This window comes from Vigna umbellata, chromosome 2, assembly GCF_029865625.1.
Source record: "Vigna umbellata cultivar VRB3 chromosome 2, Vumbellata_1.0, whole genome shotgun sequence".
Lineage (NCBI taxonomy): Eukaryota > Viridiplantae > Streptophyta > Magnoliopsida > Fabales > Fabaceae > Vigna > Vigna umbellata.
In genome coordinates this window covers 35,459,270-35,483,485 of record NC_142166.1, presented here as the reverse complement: position 1 = coordinate 35,483,485, position 24,216 = coordinate 35,459,270, and the positions used below count along the sequence as shown (strand labels likewise).

General features: G+C 31.2%; 2 protein-coding genes, 1 long non-coding RNA gene and 1 other non-coding gene across 4 annotated transcripts; 1 reads left to right on the top strand and 3 right to left on the bottom strand.

Annotated features, from left to right (window-relative positions):
- Positions 1-6,104: 6,104 nt before the first annotated feature.
- On the bottom strand, positions 6,105-7,109 carry LOC124849008 (large ribosomal subunit protein uL6-like). Its single transcript, XM_047326841.2, has 3 exons — positions 6,664-7,109; positions 6,426-6,548; positions 6,105-6,328 (listed from the first exon to the last, which is right to left on the bottom strand). The coding sequence occupies exons 1-3, from the start codon at positions 7,033-7,035 to the stop codon at positions 6,242-6,244; spliced, it is 582 nt and encodes a 193-aa protein (XP_047182797.1). The 5' UTR covers positions 7,036-7,109; the 3' UTR covers positions 6,105-6,241.
- Positions 7,110-10,064: 2,955 nt separating this feature from the next.
- Positions 10,065-10,171, top strand: LOC124849009 (small nucleolar RNA R71). Its single transcript, XR_007029728.1, has one exon. It is a non-coding gene; the product is annotated as a small nucleolar RNA R71 (small nucleolar RNA).
- Positions 10,172-12,374: 2,203 nt separating this feature from the next.
- Positions 12,375-13,200, bottom strand: LOC124849007 (uncharacterized). Its single transcript, XM_047326840.2, has one exon. It carries the CDS (start codon positions 12,976-12,978, stop codon positions 12,580-12,582), a length of 399 nt encoding a protein of 132 aa, XP_047182796.1. The 5' UTR covers positions 12,979-13,200; the 3' UTR covers positions 12,375-12,579.
- A 3,525-nt stretch (positions 13,201-16,725) lies between these two features.
- LOC148203879 (uncharacterized) lies at positions 16,726-21,470 on the bottom strand. Its single transcript, XR_015784527.1, has 3 exons — positions 21,088-21,470; positions 17,291-20,112; positions 16,726-16,933 (listed from the first exon to the last, which is right to left on the bottom strand). It is a non-coding gene; the product is annotated as an uncharacterized LOC148203879 (long non-coding RNA).
- Positions 21,471-24,216: the final 2,746 nt, after the last annotated feature.

Sequence of the window (24,216 nt, the reverse complement as noted above, 5' to 3'; positions counted from 1 at the left end):
CAAATACTAACTTTGAAATGGAAAGAATATGCATTAACATAACAAAACACATAAGATTCAATTTATTACATCTAATCTCAACACATAAGAATAACCCTCCACATTGAACTTAAGGTTCTACAAATTGAAGAGATAAGGAAGAAATTGAAACCAAAGGAAGATGCATACCCTTTCCCAAGGTTCTTGGGAGATGCTCCATGCTTCAATTGTGCCTCCCCTTTGCATTTATTCCTCCAATTCGTGACCTGTCTTCCTCCCTTACCCCAAAAGGGAAAAATCACCATGGATGAAGGAGGAAACCCAAGGACAAGAGGAAGGGCTTCCGAGCACTCCAAACAGCCTTCAAAAGCCTCTCTCAAGCACCCTAGGTGATTTAATTTGTGTAAAAAGGAAGAATCTCCAAAACCCTCACGAAAACAAGATTAAAAACCCACTTTTACATATCAGGGCTGACAGCCTCGCCCAACGGCTTCATTCTCAAAAAATGGCTTCATTCTTGCCCAATGAGACCTAAAAATGGATGCTCCCTGACTTGTAACTCATTGAGCTAGCCAACTTTACACCCAATGACTCGAATATTGTAGGTTTAAGTTGTCAAACTCGCCCAACGAGCAGCCAGCTCGGCCAGCGAGTCAGCCTGGCACCTAATGTTGATTTCATGGTCGTCCAAGGGCGGTCCATGGAAATCTAACCCTACAAGTGAGTTTATTCTTCATGTTTTCAACCTTAGGTGTGATTCTGGAGCCCTTGAAGTGGGTATTTGTCTAAAAATAATTCCTTCTTGTCCAATCATACTTCCTTGAGTTCTAGCTTGTTTTCCTCCACCAAAATTGCTTCTTATTTCTTTATTTAATACACTCGAAAAGAGATTAGAAGTAAAACAAGCATATATTAAGTAAAACACAAGAAAGCATAAAAACACACTAAATTTGAGAGCAAAACAAGGTAAAAGTTATGAAGGAGTTGATTTATTCACCAAAATATACATATAAAAACACGTAAAATAAATCATTATCAGAAACCCAATAATCAAAGTATTTCTTTGGCAACCCATAATAAGTAATAGAAAATAGGATTAGAAGGCATAAGATTGTTAAAGGCTCCTGATTTTGGAACGGTTCTTTAATGTAATCAAAGCATCTGCATAGATGATGACCAAAGTTTCATATTATAAAAAGTGTTGCCAAAGTTTCATACTATAAAAGCAAGACTATGCATAGGTGATATAAATAAATAGGATTCCTTTAATTAAATTTAAAAAGGAAAGAATTAAAGGGAAAACTTTTTGAAGTTGATATCATGTCTAGAACAACAATAATCATAACCCAAATTCCAAACTGTCTCACTAAGTAAAGTTGGAAAAATGTATCAATTATTTTGCCATTGATCATCTTTGTAATACTCTTTAATCTAAACAAGATCACCTGCCAAGTGGAATGCACACTTATGCATATTAAGGAAAATTGTTTCAAATTCCTCCACAATATGTATGATCGGCTTCTACTAATGGTGCAACAAAGATAAGCAAGGATTAACCAACAAAAGTTAAACAAGGTTTGGCAAGGTGACAGCAACATCAGCAAGAAAAAATTAGGCAATTCAATCATCAAAGTGCTACTTTGACAACCAGAATTAGTTATAGAAAATAGGATTAAAAGGGGTAAGATTGTTGTCAAAGGCTCCTGCTTATGGATCAGTTCTTCAATGTAATCAAATCATTTGAATAGGTAATGACCAAAGTTTCACATTATAAAAACATTTAGTTATGTGCATGCATTTGTAAACTGTAATGCCTCAATATCAATCAATTGCAGGCCCTCACCCCGCTAACAATACCAAACAATTAGTTTTGGCAAATCAAGTTTATTCGAAGTTTATTCCATGTAATTTAAAATTCATCCATGAACTACAACTGTAAGCGCTATTTCATTTATCTAAGATGTTTTAAAATACTTTTAATTTTCGCATCTAACAAACAAACATCAAACTGTAGTACCTTTGAAGATAAAGTACGGTAGAAAAATTATTTGAATACTTCAATTTATTATATTCTTGGAACAACACAACTTCGGTTGATTAACTGATATTACTCACATAAAAGATAGATTCAATTACTTTTATAAAATTGATAGAAAAATCAATGTCCAAGTATAAGGCCATATGCAGTTGTCATTTTTGCGTAGTCTTGCTTCATGAAAATAACTTTTTGACGTTGTCATTTTTGCATAGTCTTGCTTCATGAAAATAACTTTTTGACGCAAAATTTGTAATACGACATAAACTAAGAAAATAGAACCATAAGACAACCAAGGATTTTTTGTTTAATTTTTCTCTCCTTGTTCCTCTGTGTGAGTGAGAGAGAGATCGAGAGATATTTAGTTATAATTATGCTATAGGTGGTAAAAATGAATCAATTTGGACAACAACTTCAAATTTTAGATCATGTATCTCCTTAAAAAGCTTATCACTAACAAAACTCATGCGAGTAAACATTTTATCAATAAATTACTTCGAGCAAATGGAAAATGAACAATAAAATAATAATTGCAAAGAAACAAAATATAGATGTCTGAATAATGGCTTAAAAGAGGATTTGGAGTAAAATTTCATCCAGAAACATATATTTCTTTTTGCTACACCACAACAACAAAAATTTTGCAATATAGGCATCATTGAAGGTTCATATCTACTTACAACTTTAATTACATACAAACTAATATTCAAGGTAGCATAAAACTCAAATCTTGCCTAACAAAAAATCAATCAAGCCTTTAGTACCACATATTCACTAAACATAATGTGATACAAATAATATAGGATTTCTTCTATCAAATTAGAAAAGGAACGAATTAAAGGATGTGATATAAATAATGATAGTTGCATGCAAAGGCCTATAAAGTGGATTATCCCATCAAACATCAATTATTCTCCAAACCTCTTCATAACTACATTTAATTACCAAACCAATTATGCTATATTTGAAATAATTTCACACATAAATAATTAAACATTGAATTAGTAAAAGTTTGAAATTTTACCTCTTTTTAATATGGTTAAAATTGGACCAAATCTTCTCTTTTACACCACTCATCTCTTCATAAATAAAACTCATTGTGGGTTTTATCACCAATCTTAAGACCACCATAAAAAGGGGAACAACTTTCAAGTATGTGGAAACGTTCTTCCAAAACAGGCTATCTAATGCCACATGTTCTACTCTTCTCCCCTCTTGTGAAGTTCCAAAGTAGCTTGGCTTCTACTCCTCAGCACTAAACATGGTCAACAATGATGCATTCAATTCATGAAGACAAGCTAGAGTTAAATAAACTGTTGCAAATCTAGTCACACTTAGTCTTATCAAGTCTCTACCTTTAGTGAACTTTTTCAACAACAAAATCAGCATTGATCTTCCATAAATGTAAGTGGTAATCTTTCTTCCCTTTTTAATTGTCAATTCATGGACCTTCAAATTCTTTTCAAAATCTTCAAAGATCAAATCAATGCAATGTGTTGCTCATAGAGTCCAATACAATTTTTCTCTTTTTTGCATCTCTCTAACTGTCTTGAAATTTCAGTATTATCAATGACAACTTGAACTACATTTTCTTCTCCAACAAACTCAACGCCATCTATCATTTAGAATAATTTATCAATTATTTTTTAAATACCTAAGGTGTCAAGTGAATAAAGAAAAATTTTCTCTTTAAGACTATTCACCAAGAAGTTACAAATAGAACATTTTTTTTTATCTGTCCAACCATCAGACATAATGGTATAGCGAGTTCTCTTCCAGTCCTCCTTCTATTCCTCAAGAATTATATCTATTTTGTTCACAACTTGTTTCAATATCTTCTCTCTAATATCATGATAAGATGGTGGTTTTTAGTCAACTTCATACTTACCAATCATTTCACATTTCTTTACAAATGTTGGATTTCTAATTACATTGAAAGGAATGGCACTAGTGAAAACGAGTTCAACCACTTGAGCATCAACTTCTTCTTTGTATCCTTTTTTCATCATTTGATTTATAGTTGCTTGGACTCTCGTCTTGCTAGTAGTGGCAACTTTTTGTTTCTTAAAACTAAACACCCTATGTTCTCCTTCAACAGTGTCACTTTCCTCATGGCCTTCATCAATGACATTTAACTTTTTTTCTCTTTAATGGAACATCCTTAGCTTTTACAACTATTTTTATCATCAAATTTATAATTTCTTCTGAAACAAAAGCACAAAGTCCAGAATCCTCGTTGCGGTAAGATGGTGTTTAAATCTAAATATGTCTCTACTCACAATTTTTGAACAATAATTACTTTAACTTTTCTTCTATTACAACTAAATCAAACCCATGTTTCCATCCAACATCATACAGATTTCCCATAACATTTTTACTTCTACTTTTGATGAAGATGCAATTAGATTAGTATCCATTGAATTTGATGCATTTCCATACATAATGCTCTATGTTTTTCTCACAACAAAACATTAAAAAAAATGCAATAATTACATATTAAAAATAGTGGCATAGGTCTTTACTTTACTATTTAGAAAAATAAATTCACTTATACTACAATGACACAATGCGAGCACGAAGGCAAGACCCACGCACAGGAGGCGAGACCAAGAGGCACAATAACGAGCGAGACCAAGACGTTAGATAGCAAGCATGAAAGAGACACAACGACAAGCATGAAGACCACAAAGAGAAATCCAGAAATCCAGGACACGAGAGATAATAATGAAGCACAGCAAAACAAAACATGCTTAACATTAAAACTCTAATCAAGCCCTAATTAAGCCATGTTTCTCCTAAAACGACTTTTTTTTTTCATTTTTCTCTTTTCAAACTCTCAAAACAACTGTAAAGTCGTGATTTCACACAATTCTACTAATTCCACAATCAATTTTATTGATTTTACTTGAAAATCGAATTTATTTCTTAATTAACTCAAAAACCAAGAGTCAGAAACATAAACTCGTACTAGTTAACGAGTTTGATAACCATGGTCCATTGTCTAATTTGTTGACCATGGAAAAATTATTCGCCAGCCGGTGAATAAGTATTCATCATGCAAGAATAACGCTTTAGCTGACAAAATGCACTGTAATTAAAAGCTTCGAATGTTATTTATACGGAAAAACCTTTTGTATGATTTGGTTATTAGGATAATTAATAGAGAATGGCGATATTATCTACAATGTTGTATTTCTCAATATTCACTTTAATTCTAGTGTATCCTGAGTTTGTGAATGATCCTACAAAACAAGTACTGTGTTGATAAGTCAATCAATTCACAGTAATTCCTCTTCTACTGTATAAAATTTCTGAGAATCCAATTATTCGAGCCTTTAATGAAGTTCCAAGTCCTTTCTATGATCACGATTTTTAAAAATGATAATTCAAGACTTCTATACATAGCACCTTAGTTTAGTTCTTATAAATTTTTTTCTACGAGAACTGTTTAGTTTATAAACATATCCCCTTAGTTTAGTTCTTATAAACTTTTCCCAATGCTTATGAATTGGTTCTCAAGGTTATAAAACTTAAAAACAGTTCTCATTAGCTCTATAATTATTTTATAAGAACTAAACGGTTAATTGTTAATCTCAACTGCCACTGAATAAACACCAAACAAGTATTACTTGATTATCTTCATATTAATTCAAAAATATTACGCCCTTAATGACTTAGGACTTTCTACACAAAAACAAAAACAAGTGTTTTTCATTGACATGGTTTGCCTTAGGACTTTCTGTCTGTTGATATATATTCCCTCAAGAATGAACCTGCTTCTATTAAATGAATCTACTCAACCATGAGTGCATAAATGAGATTTCTGTAAGTCATCCAACCACCAGTTCAAGGCAGTCTGGTGTAGAACATAATGACAACTTCTCATACACATCGTCTACCGATGAAATAAAGAAAAATAAAAAATTCAGTTTATCAAATCAAGGTCGCACTACAGAAATTTAAATAGTTAATTGTGATTGCATACCAACCACACTGAACAGCAGAGTTATGAATTCAGTCAATCAACTGCTTAAATAAACATTCATCACAATACACATTAAGAATAGCAAAATATCTATGGACTGTGAAGTGAATTGGGCAAATATTCCATGGCATAAATTTCGAATAAAATATTTCCGCAAAGACAAGTTTGACAACACAAAAATTGTAAAATTCAAACTCAAAAAAGATTTCAAAACTAAATAGTAGCATGTCTGATTTCATGGTCTACTCTTCTACTAATATGGTTCCCTTCTCGCTTACGTAGATACCATCAAGGAACTTCCGAATATCCTTGTTCTTAACATGACATTTCTGTAGCAAATAACAGAAAAACAATTGAAGTCTAAACAAGAGTAGAATAGAAAAGAAAAGGGTTTGGGCAGGGCATGTGAAGAGAGAAAGAAAATACCTGGTTAATCAGAGCACAAGACCGGGAGACAAGTTCGATATCGTTTCCATCCAAAACCAACTCATCCTTAACCTTTTCAGACCGAACAACGGACACACCCTCGAGCATGTCAACTTTTCTCACCTAATCACGCACAAGTAACTAAATAAATCAATAAACCTAATCGCACATTTTTCTTAATATCAAATAAAAAAGAAAATTAATTAATTAAAAATATACAGGAAGAGTATTTGTGCACCTTCTTCTCGCCGAGGAAATTTCGGATTTCAATGGACTTGTTGTCGTTGCCAATGCTGGCGTTGATGGGGAAGTGAGCGTACACGAACCTCATCTTGTAGCGGTAGCCCTTGGTGACGCCGGTGATGAGATTGTCGACGTGGCTGAGGGCGGTGCGAATGGCGGCGGAGGTTTTCCGAGATCCAAACCAGGCGTCGATCTTAAGCTTCTTCTTGCCGTTGTCGTCGGTGATGAGCTGAAAATCAAGGTTGAGATGTTTGAAGTCTCGCACTAGTTTTCCACGAGGGCCTTCAACCTCGATCACCTTGGCGTGAACCTTGATGCTCACGCCATCGGGAATGTTCATCGTCTCTGATGAGAGAATAGTCTTCATTGTTGCTGCAACTCTCCCTCTCTGTCGCAGACAGCGCACCTCCCTCACTGCATTTCCAAAACCCTAATGAACAATTTATATTTCTCAGGGTTACTCCCAATCCCACTCATTTTCTTCCTGCATTTTCATATTTTTTTTTAAAATTCTAAAATTATCTTTTATGTTTTAAAATATTCTACATTTTAACTTTCTTTTTCAACAAATATCCACATTCATTAAAAAATATTCTTCAACAGATATACTATATTATCGTGACCACGTTTGTTAAGATTTTTTTTTTAATTTTTAATTTATTATATTTTAAATTAATATATAAATATTATTTAAATTTTTTTAAATATATTATATAATTGTATATAAATTAATTTTATTTTATTTAATAAAATAATAATTATTAATTTAATTTATGTGTTATTATTTAATTAATTATTTAAATATTTTATATAAGATTAGGTAAATCGATGTGTAACATTCGTTTTTTAATTTAATAATTTATTGTATTTTAAATTAATATATTAATATTATTTAATTTTTTTAATTTATTATATAATTATATATACATTAATTTTATTTAATTTAATAAAATAATTATTATTAATTTAATTTATGTATTATTATTTTATTAATTGATTAATATTTTTTATTTTTAGTTGAACGGATGTGTCAAGGTTTTAGTTTTTACTTTTTTTAGTTATTAGTTTATTAAGTTATTGTATTTTAAATTAATATATAAATATTATTTAAATTTTTTTAAAATTTATTATGTAATTATATATAAATTAAATTTATTTTATTTAATAAAATAATTATTATTAATTTAATTTACGTATTATTATTTAATTAATTGTTTAATATTTTTTATATAATTAGTTAAACCGTTAAGGTTTTTTTGTTTTTTTAATTTATTAATTTATTATATTTTAAATGAATATATAAATATTATGTAATATTTTTTTATGTTTTAATTTATAAAGTATTTTACTTTTTTTGTTTTTATAATATATTACACAAATAAAAATATTATTAAAATAAAATTTAAAATAAAAATAATAAACTAAAATATTAGAAAAAAATAGGTGAACGAATGTCAATATCCCTTCACGAATATCAATATCTATTGAGAATGAAAGGGATGTTGACATCCGTTTTATAAAGGATAAATTAGGTATGGGTAGTGCAGAAAGCATTTGGTGGTGGTAGAGCATCACTCCAAATGTTTTGACTTTAGGCCCACATATGACCCGTTTCTGTTTTCTGCTTCTAGCAAACAAAACTAAACCAAATGCTTTCCGTACCCCCATAATTTCGTCACACTTTGCCTATTTTTCAAAATGTTCATTTTGCCCTTTTTATTTTGTAATTACTTTCAACTTCCGTGAACCACTCTCCTCCTTCCCGTGTCCATGACTTGATGATGGTAATAGTTGCTTTGAGAGAGGTTTTTGTAAGTTTTATTTACTGGATATTATGGTTATATTTTGTAAATATACTAAAGAGCATGGTTCATTAAGTCTCATTCAATGTTATTAGTCTGAATCAGATAAATAATATTAATAGGATTGGTTAGTTTAGTTAATATATATTAACAAAATAAATGGTCAAATTTTTGAGTAGTTTAATGGTATTATAAATATCTTTTTATATCATATATCAACGTAATTTATAATAAATAGGTTTCAAGAAAAAGGACAAGAACCTAATTAACTTATTGAATTAGTTAACTAAGAAACTAATACAAACAAAATAATATAAACAAGGGATATTTTTTTTATTGTGGTTTTAATGTATTCATCATATATATCCTTCCTTGTATTTGTAGTAGAGCTATTGTAAAAAGCCATATAAGGGCTTTTGAATGTGTATATTATAAATGATTCAGTGATGGTTATCTTAAGAAAAAATACAAAGTATTCAAAATTATGCATTAAAAAGAGGATGGAATAGCCCACCAAAACATTGTCAGAACAAAATCAGAACCCAAGAAAAAAGGATACATGTATAACATCAGGTATTTCTTAAAGTTAAAGGAAATTTCAAATAATCTTTCAAGGATTCTCTTCACATTATGAATTCCCTTATGTATATAGTTCTAACCTTGGTCAGATTCAATGATTTTTCGCCCCATTGCAACTATAGAAGTGACAACAACATTCAAACTAGAATATAATCAATCAATGCACAAAAAAGCATAAAAATCAACTTTCTAGCGTAGAAATTTCAGAGAGCACATCACCAACATGCAAATGCAAATTATGAAGATATAGCCCTAAACACAATATGACCACATAGATTTCAATAAGCTAGTGCAAAATCAACACTAAACCTAAGCACCAACGAGATATAATGTTCCACATGTAACACGTTTCCAATAATAACACTAGAGAGATGGCAAAGAATAAACTTATGTAAACCACATCAATGATGGAGTCTGTAACAAAATATACAAATCGTAACCTCAACGGAAAATAGCATTGCAAGCCCTAAACATTGCGTTGAAGGGAAGTAAAAGGTTGTTTTGATTGCTATTTTTTTATTTTTTTTCTTTGATGTGTTTATATTGATTATAAGATATTACAAGTATAATTAAATCGAAAATGGCAAGGTATAATCAGAGATAGGATGAAGACGTATAAGAGATATAAGTAGATACACTAAGTGAGGCAGTGAGCACAGAAAGATAAACAAAGCACTTTGTAGCTTCACAATTCTTTTATACTTATGCCTTTACTTTGGTTGTCTCGGGCCACCTTAGGTAACCTTGGTACACCTTCTTATTTAGTAATTTGTTGTGTGAACAACTTGTTTTGGACTAGGATAGCATCCAAAGTATTAAACTTTAACAATCCACCTTTTTTCTATTTTAGTGGTCAAATTGCATATTCACGATATTATTTGCCATTAACTCAAAAGTTTTCAAAGTTTCCTCTACTATTTTAAGATTAAACAATCATCCACTCATTGCATCTAGAATTGTTTTAAAGGAAGGTGCAAGACTACTATAGAATATCTAGACTTGTAACTAGTTTGGTAAAACATGATGTGGACATTTCCTCATTAACTCCTTATACTTTTCCCAAGCCTCATTTAGAGATTCAGTTTCTTACAGCACAAAAGAAGTGATCTCATTTCTCATTCTAGCTTACTTGGATGGATGGAAGTACTTGTTTACAAATTTTATAGTTGTATCCTCCCTTTTAGAATTATTGCCTTGAGGTTATGATTAAAGCTAACTTTTAGCTTTATCCGGTAATGAGAAAGGGAAAAGCCCCAAGCGAATTGTATCTTTTGAAACTTCATTAATCTTCAAGGTGTCACAAATCGCTAGAAAATTCTCTACGTGAGAATTGAGATCCTTTAAAATTGCACCGCCAATTGATTATGTTGGATTAATTGTACCAATTCAAGATTGATTTCAAAATTATTGGTTTGAATAGGAGGTCTCACAATGCTCCTTAATAATTATTAGGATATGGCATAGAATAATTATGAAGAGTCTTCCTCACAGGTTGTTTTGTTATTGTGGATACATGCTCTTTGTTATCAATTGGTGTCTCTTCTTGCCTTCTTTCTCGCCTTCTTCTTCTAGCACTACTCCTGTTACGTCTAGCAATGCGTTCAATTTATGAATAAAATAAATAGAATTAGAAGAAGTTGAAATGGAAGAAGATCCCCTTGTTTTGCTCCTTTTTCCCCTTTATGGTTTCCTGGATTCCTCCATTTGCAAAGATGGTTACTTCTCTCTCATAACCATTTTTCTCTTTTTTCGTTTCCTTTATCTAATCCTTTTCGGTCCACACAATATTAAAATTTAATACTGCTTACTAAAAAATTCACAAGTTATGAAAAATCCACAAGTTACCTGGAACTTGCTAATTTGAATTATGTATTTTGGAACCAAATCCATAGGTTGTAAAAGATCCATTAGTTGCTTGTGGAACTCTCTATTTTGCTTTCTTTACTTTTAACACCAACTCCCTCCAAATTGTAATTGCAACATCTCAAAACACTTGTTTAGAATAATGATACACAAATCCAAATATATGATTAGAAACAAAGATAATATGTGATGAAATCATTCAATGCAAAAATGTATGAAAATGACCTAACTAATGCATGAATGCAAATACATTTTATTTGCTCATCATTGTTGGATTCAGAACATGATCGGTAAAAAAGAGAATGAGTGTGAATGTATGTTTTGGGATGTTGCCTTTATTAAAAGACAAATAAATGTTCACTCTCATTCGTAACTTCATTGTTTGATTAAAAATTAAAAAATGAAGATGAGTTAATATCAGATAACATTAGTGATGTGTTTAATTTTGCTTGAATTTGGATAAATTGTGAAAGATAAAGCACGTTTTAATGTTAGAGTCTGGTAGGAAAAACTAAATATCCAATTAGGTTGTTATTTGAAGAACTTTCTTATAAAAGTATTTTTTAACCCGTATAAAAACTTTTATTTGAATACTAAAATTCTGGATATTTTTAAATTGTTTTTTCTCTGGATTGTTATTTTCGTTTATCTAATTTTTATATAAATAATTAGCATACGTTACAACTGAGTTATCATTAATGTATCTGATTAATTGAATATTTATTATTTATTGACAAAAGATGTAATTAGAGGAAAAAATAATTTAGATAAACTTTCTTATGAAAAAGGGCTAGTAAACTTCTAAGAAGCCACTGTATAAAAGAAAATAGCCAAAACTAAAAAAAAAACTATAATTTAAAATACTTAGTTGTTTCAATTAATTTTGATGTCGTTTTCCTATTAAAAGTATCATTTGTAACACTTACTTCTTTTTTTCTTGTCTCTTATTACATTACCATTTTTATTTTGGAATTCCTTTTCCTATTACACATATTCATTCTAATACTTCTATTTATTCTCTTATTGGCATTTAGCATTAAGGATGTCCAAAATACTTTTTATGATTAACAATTAACGAGTCCATGGTGTCGATAATTTTCAAAATCTAGATAAAACCTGCTAAAAAAAATTCATATATCTTCAAAACGCGTTTAATTATTATGATAATGTGAGGAAAACATTAATGAAAACAAACTCAACAATTGGTTTAGCAAATGAAAGACGAAATCTAATCGAAATTTAAATTTATCCAAAAATAAATTTCCACACATGGCAAAATTTACTATGTCGTGTAATTTCTCACATAAATTAAAAATTTATTATGTGATAAGTCATATTTCTGAAGAACAAGTTGAATTTTTTTTTTCCTTCTGGAATTAATCTCGTAGGTGGTCCCATAAACAAGTAATCTTCTCATTCCAAAATCAGAAATATTCTTAGGGAAATTCATCAACAGTGACAACAATTTAACACTGCATTTTCAGAGAGAATAATATACAAGGAACCAAAGTGTCTAAAAATCTGAATTCTATTATGTTCTCCGACGACTTAAAACATTCCTTAGAAAACAAAATAGCCATAAGCATCGTATAGACATAGTCGTACAATAATACGTAACTCTATATGCTATTCGTACGTATACTACTGTTACTATGTTACATCCTCTTTCAAAAAAGGCCAAAGAGGACGGAGAAACCTAGTACGATGAGCCACACAATATGCACCAAAAGCAACGCCTGACCAGACAGAGGGACGACGGAACCGCCGTTCCCCACTTCACAAAACCCCATTTTCGCAACCTGTGCGCCGGCGCACGCAGCTTCGCTGCACCCGCACCAGTACGTCACACCGTCCACGCCGCAAACGGGGTCCGTCCGAAAACACTTCACAGGGCACGATGACGGCGTTATCCCACCGCATATTTTCTGTCCTTGGTCACCGGCAACTTGGGACGGCATCCGGAGAACCGTCGAGACAACGTCATTCGCTGTCACGGGCGGGAGGACACAGAGGAAAACGGCGATGAAGACAGCGGAGAAGTAGAGGATTTTGAAGATTTCGGCCATGATCTGGGAGAGGCGAGCTTAATAAAGCTCGCCTGAGAAATCGGAGAACAGAAATTGAAATGGGTTGAGTTTGTAAGATAGGTTAAGAAAATTGAGGGATGAGAGTGGTGGTTGAACTACACGAGTTACTCTGCACCTTTCTTTCTTTATTGCTTGTCAATCTTCATCATTCATTTTGCTGTTTCTCTGCTCTGTCAACTTCTGGTGCTAATATCAAAGTCTTCTTAATGATAAATACATAAACGTGTGCAAGAAAAAAAATACAGTCTCCGCGTCAAAATAATTAAAATAAAACACAAAACTTAATTACCATTAATTTTTCCTACGATAACGTATTAAAATACGTAAGCATGCTTAGCAAAAACATATATTAAAAATAATTTAACATACAATTAACGAATATTTTCGAGAAACTATATATAGTAGGTGCTTTTATTCTAGTTAAATGAATAATTGTAGCTGATAAGTTTTTAATCTTTAATACATGCTCACATTTAAACTTTTTAAATTTGAAATCACATGTCACTTTGATAATTTTCCCAATCACGATTTTGTTTTTCATACATAAAGATTTAAATTAGGAGAAAACACATTTCTAGACAAGGCAAGAAAAATAACGAAAACCATCCTAAAATTTATATATTGTCTATCACTTCTTTATACAAAATTGGATCATCCAATGCAAATTACAGTAGATATTTAAAAAAAAAAATACTTTATTTTTATTGAACACCTCCCCTTTTTTTTCTCTTATCACATTTTATTTCCTCCAAACCAATTACTTCTTTCTTTTTCTCTCACCTCTCGTGTATATGAGCATATTTCAGGTGTACGTACTAATATTTTTTCTTCCAAATCACGAGAATGAAATATGGACTAAATGTAGGCTTATGCTATTTACACTACCCAATTGTTCTATCTAGACAACCCTTTAAAATGATATGTTTACCCTTATCCTTTTATGCTTTCACTGCTCCAACCTCGCACGACACTTTTTGTTCGAAAACATTAACACATATTTTTCACTCTCTCAATGGAATGTTTTCTTTTTCTTTCTCGAGAATCTTTGGTTAAAAATGTCTTTTCGAAAAATAATCTCATAAAAAAATTATATTTCATACCCTCTAAATTTATTTTAACAAAAACACCATTGCATTTCCATGTTCAGGTATCAAGAAAATAAATATGACTTTGTAGTACAGATTTTTATTTTCTAAAAATTCCAAGAAATACACTTTTGGAGACAATGGAAGGGAACGTAAATGGGTATTGGAAAGAGTCAAAATCCCCCTGGAGTGGTATTTGAAGGCGAAAAGTGCTCCTAAAACGGAGAGGCTTAAAGGTATAAATAAGAGGGTTTGGGCAACGTTATAGTAACCTCAGCATTCTTTGCGTAGTGGTGTTTGTTCCTTGGATCACAAACACTCCTCCTTCATTCATATTTGTTTAGTTAAATTTATAATGGGAGGTTGTGTGAGCGGTCCCAGGAACATGGTAGAGGAGGTCCCAATTCAGACTCCCGTCACACCAGAGAATGCTGAGGGCGAGACCCTTCTTGTTCCAAAGGACAACATTCAACAGGAAGAAGACAAGGTAAAGGAGGAGAAAGCAGAGGAAGCTGTAAATGAGGAAGAGAAGGCAGAGCAACCAAAAGAAACAGAGCAACCAAAAGAAACAGAGCAACTAAAGGAAACTGAGCAACCAAAAGAAACAGAGCAACCAAAGGAAACAGAGCAACCAAAAGAAGCCGAGCAACCAAAAGAAGCTGAGCAACCAAAAGAAACAGAGCAAAACCTTCTTGCCCTCTGATCACATTCATTTTTAACATCTCTTCTTGGAAATCCTTTACCTCCGTTATTATGTCCGTGCATTATACCTTCCTGTCATTATTGGAACATCATTTCAGTAATAAAAAGTATCCCATTTGACATTATGTTTTAATGATAAAATATTATGGAATTAAATAAAACACTCGCTTTTTAAGTTAAAAAAACAATATTTTTAAATTTTTTAAGAAGTAATATTTCTCTATAAATTGATTATAAAATTATGTTCAAGAAAGAAAGATTTTAATTTTTTAATATTAATATACTTCTATTAAATTAGTTAAAAATTTATATTTAAGGGAAAAATTTAAAAATTAATTAATTTTTATTGATATTAAAAATTATATTTAATGAGTTAAAACTGTTTTCAGTAAATTATAATTTTGTTAAGGAGAGAGAATGTTATATAATAAATTTTGATTTCTCTTTTATTTTTTTATTTATTTGTTTTGACTTTTCATTACTTGAATTTTATGTATATTAATTTTTTATCTTATTTTTTTGTTAGTATCTTTCTTTTCTTGTTTTTGTTTTTATTTTATTTTTTTAATTTATATAAGATTAGAAATACGTTTATTCATTTTTTTAATAATGAAAACGAAATCTCTAATAAAATAAACTATCTATATAAGTTGAAATTAAAAGTTATACTAAAATTAAATAAAATTAAATAAAATTAAATAAAATTAAATAAAATTAAATAAAATTAATTATAATAATTTAATAGATAATTTTTCTTAAAAATTAAATTTTAAATAAAAAAATTATTTTTAAATTTATTTTGAATATTCCAAACTCTTGAACCGCCTTCATTTTTAAATTTATTTTATCATTCCAAACTCTTAAAAATGTCTTAAATAGTAAAGTAAAAAGTAAAAATAAATATATAATAATTGAAAAAGATGCATCTACTTATATAATATACATTTTTTACTATCCTCTAGTATAAAATTAACCATAATAGTTTTTCTTAAAGAAAAAAATTCTTATGGTAACGGTTAAAAATTCCTCGAAATTCAGCTCTCCAGTTTTTTGGTTTTTCTTTGCTCTTTTCGAAAAAAAGGGAAGAAAAAAAAACTGGAATTGAAATTATATAAAGATAATTTTAGAAACTATTTAAAAAATACCAAGATTAAATTTTAATCCTTTTGACAAAAGAATAAATTGAAAATAATGTAAGAGTGAATAAATTTTGATAATAATTGTAAAATCCCAGAAAATGGTATTTTAGAAGTGGTGGTAGTTTAAAAACAATGAGACTCTTTATTTTAATGTTAAATGGTTTTATTATAAATAGTTTTGTTATAAACGAGTTTCATTATTTTAAAACGTATCATCTCTCTAGAAACCACTTTTCTAGAGTTATCTACCTTCTCTCTAAGAGTTCTAACTCTCGAGTCATCTCTTTGACGATCAAGAGATACCTTTTTAACCATGACAACAAGGTCTATGTTTCTACCTTTTTATAACGTACAAAAATGATCTTTTATAACGTAGTTACTGGGGACATAGTTCTGGGTGATATAATAACTCTGCGCATTTTATAACGTAGTAGAAATTTACGTTATAATATGTTCCACATATTATAACGTAGTTTCTGAAGTACGTTATAATATGCGCAGACTATTATGACAAATTTCCATTTGTCATAATAGGGTGGAAGGTATTATAACGTAGAAGTTTTTGTACGTTATAATATGTTATATATTATTACGTATATATTATTATACGTTATAATATGTGATCAACGTACCTTAACGTACTAAGCAATGTACGTTATAATATATGTTTTTATTTTTAAAAAAATTTATTATTAAATTTAACATCCAATGAAATTATAATAATATTCTTGTATTATGATGTGATCCAATCAATTTATAATTAATAGAGCTTTAAATAAACAAATTTAATGAAACTAACAAAATAGAATTTATTTCAAATATTAAATAGTCTAATATTTAATACATCATTTATACATGAAGCTATATATTAAATCTAAATATTACATTAATGTACATACACTATTTAATTGTAGCCAAGTTTCTACTAACACTTAAAATAAAAGAAGCTCAGTTCCTTCTAATGTCTTCAATGTCTGCAGCATCCATCGGAGATGAATCATTAAAGATCTACAAATAAAATAATAGAGTTAAAACAATATTGTGATGAATAGTTGGATAAGTATTTAGTTAGTATTTTAATACGTTATTCCATCAGTAATGTTTGTACAAATATTGGTATGCATGTGTTTCATTACATAATACTCACACTCATAACTGCCCAATTGACGTCGACACTGCAAATTAAATACAAATAATGAAGACTCATTCAAACCAAAGACACAAAATATCAAATTATACTCTAGCTAGCCTATATAGCTCTGTATATTCTACTAAACCCTATTTCACAAAATCAACAACAAAGCCAATTCCTCATAAAAATAATAATCACCAAACACAAAACAAAGGAAGGTCAACTTCTCTTACATTAGGTGTGATTATTTGCATCTTCTTTCTAGAAATAGATGGAACACCCCGCAACCTTGAATGAGCTTCCAAAGAACTATACAAAAGTTAGACATCCATGTGGCATAACCCATAAGCATAAAATAAACAAAGCAACCAAGAACCTTATCAAATATCTTTATATCCTAATCCTAGTTACACAAACCAAAGAAAAATACCCAAGAGGAGCAAGTGGATATTGAAAATTCATTAAGATCATAAACATAAAACACACTTATTTATTCTTCATTCAGTTACATATAAGCGAATACCTGTTCTACACAAAAGAATATATAAACGATAAAAGGGATAACCAAATAGTTTTAGTAGCCTTACAAGTTAAAGTGCCAATTTTACAAAAGTTATAACAAAAATAATTGATCATTACAGGGTTACAGGGAGTTTAGTTATTTCTTTATTGTATAAAGATTGGACAAATTTTCATATGAAAGGATAACTAGAAAAAGGAAAGTACAATTGCTTCAGATGAAACATAAAAATAAATATTATTTATTTTATTTTATTTTTGTACGGGACAGATTTATTGATTTATGTTACCTAATCTTCAAAATATAGATAGATCATTAAATTGTTAATTAGCTAGATCACTTAAGTTATTTGTTGAACAAAAATAGGAACAATAATTGATCAAAATTACTTTAAATTTAACGAAACCTGGTCCTACAATATTTAAAGCAAAATTTTAAATTAACTAATGTCTCTTTATCTAATAAAAAAAGCACTCGTGGTATTAATAAAAGTCCTAACTAAACAACCTTGTAGACACAATCCTCTTACATAATCCATATATATATATTGATTTCTATATATAAATTAACATCAGCAATAATAATATATTAATATTGATTTCTAGAATGTTCGAAATGCCAACCTTGTATGCCACTTTTTTTCCCCTTTCACATCACATAATCAACATAAGCTTTGAAAGTATGCATGAATAAAAAGTAACAGGTTAAACGACTGAATAAAGATGAATATTAAATTCTCTAGCATATATAAACTATTATTCTATCGTTAAGGTTGTGTGGTTAAACAGCAGAAATCACGAAAAACCAAACCAAATGATTAAGAAACCAAGAAATCAAAACATGCTGCAAAGACATCAAACTTAATGATTTCAAAAATTTGGCAAAAGTGTTTGACAGAATGCCTCAAAGAAAAACCAGTTTTTGGCCAAAATCCTGATGCTGGTGCAGCAAATTTTTTGAAACTGGATTGTACAGGTCCAAATGCTTTTTCTAAACTTGGTTAATGATAGTTTGATGTATTATTTAACAGTAGTGGTACCAAGCTTTTGCTACAATCCAAATATCAAAGGCAAATGCACCAAAACAGATTCAAACTATGTGCAGAAACTAAAATCTGGCAAAACAAACACTTTAAAATGGATGACTTGAGAGGCAATTTTTCACAGCTATGGTTAGACACCTAATTTGATGATTGGAGCAACTTTGTATGCATTATTTGAAGGTGTTTAAACTGTCAAACGGCAAGGATATATGCAGCAGCAGAAATTGAGTAGTTCACTTCCAATTTCAACAAAATGTGATGCTTGGAATGATGATTTTGCATATGGACTGAAAATTGACCAATTGAACAGTAAGAACAAGTTTGAAATGGTCAATTGTATGTGCACAAACGTTCAAACACCACAGAAGCACACAGAGTCTCAATATCACTCTTAAAAGTTGCCAAATTATGTTGAAAATTAGTGAAAACTGCAGCAGTTTGGAAAATACTGGAAGCAAAGCTGGATTGATCAAACAAGTGATTATGAATGTCCTAAATCTAGATCTAGCTGCAGAAATTAAGCTAGGAAATAGTAAAAGCCTAAAACATGGCAAAGATTCAAGCACGGTGCAAAGCTTTAGACATAGCAAATCTGGACTAACTTTGGAAAACTTTGACAGCACTGTTTTATTGAAATTTGAATCAACTCACATATGACTTTCACAAATCAGTGGTTAATCTGAATTGAAACAACTTGAACCATGTTTAGACACTTCAAACAAACTTGCAGCAGGGTTCAGAGACACAAAAATTGGCCAGAAACAATGTGGACAACATTAAACCAGAAATGCAATCGGCTACTGAAGTTAAAAACAGATTATGAGCAACTCAAACACCCATTTTGCTTTTCTTTGATGCATATGAGTTGCAATATCTTTAGATACTTTCAAAAACAGTAGACAAATGTGCACAAGGCTTGAAACAACAAGAAATCTGGATAGAAACAGATTGGACAAAATGAAACCAGAAATTAAAATTTTCTGCAGAATTTTGCTATTGGAACACAGTGTGCACAGCTGTTAGCTCAAATGATCAAAGCTGAACTTGATGTTAATGCTTTATATGATCAACATATAGCTAGCACATGCACAAGACTCAATTACAAACGAAAATTCACTACTAGAACAGATTGAAACACATATGACAGATTAAAAACTGCAAAAGAAAATGCACATGACTTGACAAAACTGGAAATGAAATATCAAAGCTGAATTGAACTCAATCAACCAAATTGCACCGATTAAAATGATGATTAAAAACTAAGAAACAGTGAATGGAATCAAACATCCACAGCAAACACGAAATCAAACCATAGAAGTGAGAGAAAAAAAAAATTCAAACAGTGGAAAATACTGGAACAACACATGATAGAAGTGAGAGATGACTGAAAAAGTGACTTATCTCTTGGAGACTTGTGTGGAGAACCTGGCTCTTGATGCCAAATGATGGAAGCTACTCCAGGATGCGCAGAAGAAGCTCCACAATGTAGAGAACTGGCAGCAGATTGAATGAATCAGTGGAGTTACGGAGTGCACGTAAGGTGTTTGTGAATATGTTGGAGGTGTTGAGTGGCTGTGTTTGGTAGAGTTCTAGCTCAGTAGGCTTTCCAAAGGGGAAAGAAGCTAGAGGAGGTGCAAGATAACCATCATACAGGCAGTGTAGAATTAACTTCAACTTCAATTCCATAAAATTAGTCACTAATTTCTAGTTATCATGTAAAATTGTAATAATATATACTAATATGTTTGTATCGTTCATGAGCACAATAGAATCATATTCAACTGGTATCGTCCACGAGCAAACAAACTAATTAGAAGGCAAACAGTAGCAGCAGATTTGCAACGAAATAACAGTAATATATATGTGTGTGTATTGATTCTCAGACAAAACATTACTCATAACACCAAGATCGAGAGTTAAAGACTCATTTTGAACATTACTCATAACACCAAAATTCTCAGACAAAACATTCCTAATAGCATGCTATTTCAAGATCAGAGCCATCTGTACAATTTTCTGCTTCTGTTATATGAGTGATTAGTTGTTCTTATTTTTTGTATTCTGTTATTTGAATTTGAAAGAATTTAGATCTAAAATAATAGAGTGAATTACAGGATGAAAGATACACAAACCCTAAAGAAAACCCCTTCTTCCCTGAAAATTTCCCTGAAAACACCACTATTCTGCTACTTTTTCTCTGCCACTTTCATTGGCACAAGGACTAAAGTGAATAACACTTTCCAACATCAATGATTCAGAAAGAAACATTTTTTTAATTATAAATAGTCTATGATTACACTAGTTTATTTGTAGAAATATAACCCTAAATCCAGAATTTAATTTGAAACAGATTCTCGTGCAGGAGATTTAAAACCCAATCTTTTTGTTCTTCAAGAATCAATGAAAACAAAATTAACAGCATAAAAAGAGGGGAAAGTGTTACAGAGAAGAATGTGAACTATAACTACCTTCAAAATTCTCCAATCACCGCCGTGGATTCGGCATTCAAGGCTCCCTTCTCCTCTCTCTCGTGCTAACGCCGCTAATTTCTCCACCAATCCAAACACAATCCCCACCAATTTGGGAGAGAAATTAGTGAAATTAATACAAGAAAAACATAAAAAATTAGGAAAAAGCAAAATAGTAGAATGTATGAATCATAAAACCTACTTGGTTAGACTTTTGGAGATTTCGGAGCCAGAAGTAGTCTTGCGGAGGAAGGAGTGTTCTCAGAGCCGAGAAGAACGCAGTCGCAGAAGAGTGCTGAGAAATGTGAGTGAGGAGTGCCGAGAAATGCGAGTGAGAGGGATGAGACGTAGAGCGGAAGAGAGGAATGAGAATCAGAGCAAACGTGAAATGAAATCTAGCGAGAGGGGGAAATGAGAGAGGAAGAGATATTATAACTGATTTCTAAAACTCTGTTATAATACATCTTTTGAACTTATTTACAAATTTGCCACCGCTTTTCATATTATAACTGATTTTCAAAACTACGTTATAATATGTCTTAAACTTATTTACAAGTTTGCCATCGCATTTCATATTATAACTGATTTTCAAAACTACGTTATAATATGTCTTAAACTTATTTACAAGTTTGCCACCGCATTTCATATTATAACTGATTAAAAAAAATACGTTATAATATCTCCCTATTATGATGGATAATTTTTGTCCGTTATAATAGGCTTGTTATAAAATGTCATTTTTCCATTAGTGTTAATTGAGATCATGTTTGATGATCTCTTGTCGCATGTGAGTTGTAATGTCTTTTCCTAATTTGCTCTTGATCAGAGGTTCTAAGGATCTTTCTAATCTCTGTTTGGTATTTTGTAGGCATTTCTAAAGTTTCGTGAACTCTAAGCAAGGGTTCGGTATTTATAGAGTTTTGTTGTTTCGGTATATGGTAAGGGAAGCTAGTGACCTTTCTTGATGTTATTTTAATTGATGATTTTAATTAGGTTGTGTTGAATGTGATTAAACATAGAAGTTTATCTGCCTTTGTATGAATTGGGATTGAAATGCTTTAAAATAGTTAATTGATGCTTGGTGCAATAATGAATGTTTAGAATGTGATTAATCTGTTTGGATGTGTTCTTGATTGTGAATTTTTGTGTTTGCGAAGTTAGTTATGTTAATTGAATTGGAACTATTGGGAATGGGTGGGTAGTCTTGGTTGTAGGTCACTATTGGTCTGAGCTTTAGATAAACAGGTCTAAGTGGAAAAATAATGTTTTAGGCTCTATGGGATGGTCATTTGAAACTTAGTTGTGTGGTGATTTAAGAGAAAAATGGTTTAGAAATGTATGATATACAATTGGTGGTGTTTTGGATGGTTTTTAGGTACAAATTGAAGGTTTTGAGTAGTGAAATTTTGATGTGAATGTTCTGAGGCAATTTGGAGTGGTTGGGGTCTGTAATTAAGTCATCTGGGACTTGTTCAGACCCCTAAGTTGCTCATTTATGAGCAAGAATTGGTGGAGTTTAATTTTGGTGTGTAAAGTGAGGTTCTTGTTATTTTTGGATTGGGATCTTGAGGTAAAACAGTTTAAAACGAGTTTAGGTTGATTTAGATATGTTTGGTTAGGTCAATTTTACTTTAGAATACAATCTAGGAGTGTTAGAGGTTAGAAAAGACGCATAAAATAGGTCATGAGTGGGTGAGAGGTGCAAATTCTACAATTTTAGTGTTGCAAAATTATGCAGTCTCGCTGAACGAGTGTGTTCTAGCTAAGCAAGCAAAACACTTCTCGCTGAGCGAGTGTAGTCGTTGAGTGAGCATAACCCACTGTTTCTGTTTTCGCAAAGCGAGTCATGGTGGCTGAGCGAGTGGGTTGACAGACACTTTTAGCTAAGCGAGTAAACTTGGTGACTGAGCGAAAATATCATACTTTTCAACTAAGTTTCTATGTATTTTCTTAAAGTGTGTTCATTGTATGTGAGTGTTTGAATGATTGTTTTATACTACGTATTGTGGAGTATGAATTGATTTATAATATTAATTGGAAACAAGATTATGCATATGAATATGCATAGGAGTATATATTTGATGATGAGACGGATATGATGATAATGAATATGTGGTTGATTATGTGAATGGTATTGATGGACATAATTCCATGATCCTTGTGGAGGGGTTACATGGTGATGCCTTATATTGTTGTTGTTGTTGTATGAATGTATGGAGCTTTGAACTAGTTGTCTATTCTGACAGTCTAATGATCATCCATTCTCAAGTAGAGAGGGGTGAGTGATAAATCCAGGTTAGTATCCTCTAACTCTTCTTCTAAAAATTCTTCTTCATCTTATTCTCCACCTCCTCCATATCCAAATCGGTTGAAGCCGAGAAACAAAAAAATGGAGGAATTAGACCAAGTGATTTTAAATATTTTCAAGAAAGTGGAGATTAATATTCCTTTGTTAGATGCTGTTAAGCAAATTCCTAAATACGCCAAGTTTTTGAAAGAAATTTGCACAAATAGAAGGCGTTTTAGGGATAATGAGGTTGTGAATTTGGGAAGAAATGTGTCAAGCTTGATTCAGAAACATATTGAAATACCGCGAAAATGCAAGGATCCAGGTATGTTTTCTGTTCCTTGTGTTATTGGAAATTCAAAGTTTGACAATGCGATGCTAGATTTAGGGGCTTCCATAAATGTAATGCCTTTATCAGTGTTTACTTCTCTATCTTTGGGACCTCTTAAGACTACTGGTGTGGTCATTCAACTGGCCAACCGTAGCACAGTTAACCCTGCAGGTGTGCTTGAGGACATCCTTGTCCGAGTAGACAAGTTAATTTTTCCTGCAGATTTCTATATCTTGGACATGAAGGATGATGAAGGAATCAGTCCAACAACTATTATCTTGGGAAGACCTTTCATGATGACAGCACGAACCAAGATAGATGTGCATGCATGATCATTGACAATGGAGATAGGAGACGAGAAGGTGCGGTTCAACGTGTTGGAAGCTGGGAAGCACCAGATTAAAGATCATTCTTTGTTTTGTATTGATTTATCAAGTGATGTTGTAAACAATTTTTCTTTTATGTCGTGCCTAATTTTGGACGAAAAAGGAAACTGTAAAGCAGGTAATAT

Bases quoted from the DNA above. Each gene is read 5' to 3' on its own strand.
- LOC124849008 (XM_047326841.2), bottom strand. From the start codon at position 7,035: ATGAAGACTATTCTCTCATCAGAGACGATGAACATTCCCGATGGCGTG. The intron at 6,549-6,663 runs GTGCACAAATAC...GTGCGTGATTAG, and splicing joins ATTTCCTCGGCGAGAAGAAG to GTGAGAAAAGTTGACATGCT. The intron at 6,329-6,425 runs GTATTTTCTTTC...TATTTGCTACAG, and splicing joins CTTGTGCTCTGATTAACCAG to AAATGTCATGTTAAGAACAA.
- LOC124849007 (XM_047326840.2), bottom strand. From the start codon at position 12,978: ATGGCCGAAATCTTCAAAATCCTCTACTTCTCCGCTGTCTTCATCGCC.